Consider the following 4,703-nt stretch of genomic DNA (forward strand, 5'->3'; position numbering starts at 1 on the left):
AAGAACATGTAGCCGAAAAGATGTTTTGAGTTTTGATTTAGTCGGTTAAATTTGGATTATAGTTGGAACAACATGGCACTTCAACTTCTTCTGACCAAATACACCATACTTGGTATTCCAATTGAAATCATTTGGTTCTCCACAAGACTTGCTAAAGTTCGGTTAATATGTTTTGATTGAAAAGTGTAACCCTGTGGTTTTCTTATATACCTCTTGGTACTAAGCTATTCTCATGCAAACATCCTTTGTGTTATGCTCTTTCTTTTATGAGAAATTAATCTTGGACCCAAAATCATGGGATCAATTACGGGGACAAGTAATGTGTCTCTGCGGTAAATCATTGGTGTATGTTGGAATCCCAAGAAAGTGATACATATCACCTTGTCCCTGTACTTGGTCCATGAAATTTGCGTGCAAAAATTACTCTTCTTTTATCATATAATAACATACGGGCATTTCCTTGATACTTCAGATCGGGAGGCCAGTGGTATTTTCCCTGGCAGCCGAAGGCGAAGCTGGCGTTAGAAAAGTGCTTCAGATGCTCCGAGACGAGTTTGAACTCACAATGGCGCTCAGTGGATGCACTTCACTCAAAGAAATCACCCGAAACCACATTGTGACCCCCGCGGAGCAGAATCGCATTACTCCTAGGTTATAAATCTCACCCTCAAAACTCGGCGGTCTATTTGTGAAGGAGGGAATGTTTCGACCAGTTTCTAAGAGTTTATATATGGCTTTGAACTATTGAGTTATTGTGACAGTGATGAATAATATTTTTCATATGTTGCTACTGATAGTGCGTCCTGTATATATATATATATATATATATATATTTCTTTTTTTAATTAAATGAATTAAATATAAAATTCTTACTTAGTTACGAGTATGCCATGTGACTAAATGATATCACACAAACTGTTACACACAAACTATATCTCTCTCCGAAACACAACTAAAATTATATACTTAATGTTTTTATGTGATGTTGGTGTTGATGGTGCGTGCGTGCGTAGCGATGGTTGTATTGGCTAGTGAGTTGGTTAGTTGGTTGTTATTTTATTTTGTTGTGGGGCGTTCGTGCGTAGGGTCGTTGGTTATGTTGTTGGTTGGTGGGTGTTTTCGTCGTGGTGGTGGTGGTGGTGGTGATGATGATGGAGGGGGAGGGGGTGGGGGGTAGGAGTTTGGTTGGTTCGTGGGTGGGGGATTGTTATTGTAGTGGTGGTGGTGTTGTTATTGTTGTGTTGTGGTGTTGCATGTGTTGTATTGTCGTGATCGTTATGTGCGTGCTTGATGTTGGGTTTGGTCGTGGTGGGGGAGGGGGAAGTGTAGGAGTTTGGTTGGTTGGTGGGTGGGGTTGGGGGATTGTTATTGTGGTGGTGGTGGTGTTATTATTGTTGTGTTGTGGTGCCGCATGCAGATGTATTGTCGTGATTGTTATGTGCGTGCTTGATGTTGGGTTTGGTCGTGGTGGGGGAGGGGGAAGTGTGGGGATTGGGTTGAGCTGGGTACTCGTGCGTGCGTGTGTGCGTGTCGGTGGAGATAGGTACGGGTGCGTGCGTTGTTAAAAACATGTGCGTGCTTGCGTATAATACATAAATATATGCCATGATACTCTCTCTGAATCATATAACATGTAAGAATATGCCATGATACTCTATTATTGCTATACTTGCATGTTATGCCTTGTTGTTTTACAATTTGTTACTTTACTGTAAAATTCAGTTTTTGATGATGTACGTATTGCTCTATAACGTTTTATTTATTTTTTTAGGCTGGGACTTCTCGACAAGGTGGAGTTGGTGATGAGGATGATGATGATCGGGACTGAGTTTATTTGTTTTAACATTAAAAACAATGGGTGTGCTGTATAAACATTTCTAATGTTGAGATATTTATTATGTTTTTAGTGAAATAATTGATATATATGCGTGAAATATGTGTTATATGTGCTTGTGTTGTGTAAATTTATTGTACAGGTTATTGTTGTGAAATATATTGTACAGGAATTTCTTATTTTCAAAAAATTTTTTAAAAAAATTCAGATTATTTTTAGCGACGGATATTCCGTCGCTAAAAGCTCTTTTAGCGACGGAAAACTGACACGCAGATGTGCACTAAAAAACTTTTAGCAACGGATTTTCCGTCGCCAATAAATATTGGCGACGGAAAATTATATAGCGACGGATTTTCCGTCGCTATATATCCGTCGCCAAAATTTTATTTTGGCGACGGAAATTCCGTTGCCAAAAAATTATACTTTGGCGACGGATTTTCCGTCGCTATATTTCCGTCGCTAATTTATAGCGACGGATTTTCCGTCGCTAAAAGTAGATTTACCTACCCTGGCAATAGTGACGGATTTTTAGCGACGGAATTTATTTTTTTCCGTCGCTAAAACTTTTAGCGACGGATTTTGGACTTTTTGCGACGGATTTGTCCGTCGCCAATAGTCCCCTTTGCAGTAGTTATCTTAAACTCCTAACTACGGATATGTGACGGCTAAGGAATATAAATGAGCTACAGCAAGCTACAAAGCCTATGTTCCTCCGATCTCACAAAACATGGGGAGTTAAGTTTCTCCTATGTAGAAAAAACATCTCCTACTTACTCCTCCCTAGATACTATGCCAGATGAGGAGAAGAAAGCTACTAAACAAGAAGTATCTTTGTTCCTCTAAGTGAGGCATATCAATAGGAAGAAGCATGTTTTTGCACCAAAATTTAATGTCAAGCCTGAGATAGCCACACGATATCTAATTGTGTTTTAGGTTCACATTTGTGAAACCTAATCACTGTCAGAGACTTTACTTGTGAAGCTCCAAAGATATTTCTTTAACCACCATCTCAGTTAACAAATAGTCTTACATAGGGCAAGACACTCGAAGATCCAAGTGTCTCTATCATGATTCAACTCACCCTATGCCTTCGACCAATTGTTAATGATTTGCTTGAGCTTAACCTTCTCAACCGATAGCAAGTCCACTAGTTGATCCCTACCCTGCATAAAATATATAGTGAGTGAAGCTAGAATACTCGAGATATCAATTAGAGCTGAAGAAACTAAAGTGGTCATGACCAAAGGATCAGAGTGTAGTATGTCCAGCACTGCTATTGATGTATCCAACATTGTTGTTGTGGGTATGACCAAAGGTTCATAGTATTGTGTGACCGATGCTGTCATCGTAGGCTCAATATGCATGGCCGTAGATCCAACATGCATAGGCTATATTCCAACATTAATAATTTCGACACATGGTTCGACGGGTCTTTCTATCATTGATGTAGGCATACTCACTCTATCTTCTTGAGGAATTAGATAAATTAGTACATTGTCATCAGACTTAAACAACTCCTTGATAGAAGCTGAGCACCTAGCAACTGAAGGTTTGTTCATGATAGGAGAAGGTAGGGTAGTCGTGGTACCAACTTCACGTTTGGGCTCGACATCTACAACGAAGATGAGATATTTATTTTCAAATTGAAAATAACTACATCATCATGAAGAGAATCATACCTAAGATGTGGGAGGGTCCCCTAGCATCGGATCCTCATGTGGAGTCATCAGGTTCAGTGAAGTAAGCATCATGCATGGACTCTTTATCATTAAATAAGAGACAAATGCAGTCAAGATGTAGATATATCTGAATATAAAGATGAAAATGAATCTTACTAAAATAGCCGAAGGCTCAGCTACTGGCTAATATGTTAAAGATGCATATGACTTTTCTTTTGACTTTGGAGGCTCCTCCATCATAAAGGCTTTTTCCTTTAGGGGTAACTTCAAGTGTCATCATTTGGGTGGCTCTTGTAGGCACCATACTTGTTGTGGCCTCTTCTCATGAGTCCCTCTACTCGTCGCTCAGCTATGCTGGTTCCTGAATATTGATATTGATAGGTCTGCACGGCAGTGATTTTTTAGCAGAGGCACCCGCCGAGTCATCTTCATTTAATGCAGTTTCTACCAAATATTCTTAGAGTATAAGTGCTCCACTTTTTAATCTTCTCTTGGAAGCTTCTCTATACTTCTTGATGGTTTATTTCACAAACCTGAAAGTTCGAATGGGGAACATTCATTGTGCTATACCACTTACAAAATCCTAACGTCATATAATATATATGGACACTATAAGCCCAAATGAATGTGGCTCTAGTTCCCCCAGCAGAAAATGGTACCAAGCATGTGTTGGACCCTAGAGGGGGGTGATTAGGGTCTAAAGACAATGATTATGCAATAAAAATTAAGTCAACCAAACACCACACAATATTATGATAAAATAAAAGGAGATGAGATAGAAATAGTAATTCAAGTGACGCGCGATGTGTTCACGAGGTTCGGATCTCTAGCCTACGTCCCCGCTCCCCACTCTCGAGGAGAATCCACTACACAACCCGGTTTGGAAGCCGGAACTTCTTTTACACAGCGATCTCCACGAGATCTTACAAAGACACAATCAATCTCCACAAGATCTCCACACAACTAACAATAGCACTTGAAGAATTTGTTCTCTCTTACAACAGCCTTATGGCAAGGAGAGAGATATGCACTGAAGCTTTAGATTGGGAATGAGTACGTGTAAAACAGGGAATTGAATTTTGAAAGTCAAGGCTCTTAAACTCAATAATTAAACACAAAAAGATTTTTCTCTTGCAAAGTTAGTTCTGAAATAAATGGGGTAGTTGGATATATAAAGGAAGTTAAAAGAA

At 39.4% G+C, this 4,703-nt stretch overlaps 1 protein-coding gene across 1 annotated transcript in view; it reads left to right on the top strand.

Moving 5' to 3' along the window:
- Positions 1 to 1,828, top strand: part of LOC109826637 — an 8,640-nt gene extending 6,812 nt beyond the window's left edge. Inside the window, exons 7-8 of the mRNA XM_020393659.1 lie at positions 1,418 to 1,505; positions 1,772 to 1,828. Coding sequence (XP_020249248.1) covers positions 1,418 to 1,505; positions 1,772 to 1,828 — 145 coding nt within the window. The remainder of the gene's footprint in view (positions 1 to 1,417; positions 1,506 to 1,771) is intronic.

This window comes from Asparagus officinalis, chromosome 10, assembly GCF_001876935.1.
Source record: "Asparagus officinalis chromosome 10, Aspof.V1, whole genome shotgun sequence".
NCBI classification, from domain to species: domain Eukaryota; kingdom Viridiplantae; phylum Streptophyta; class Magnoliopsida; order Asparagales; family Asparagaceae; genus Asparagus; species Asparagus officinalis.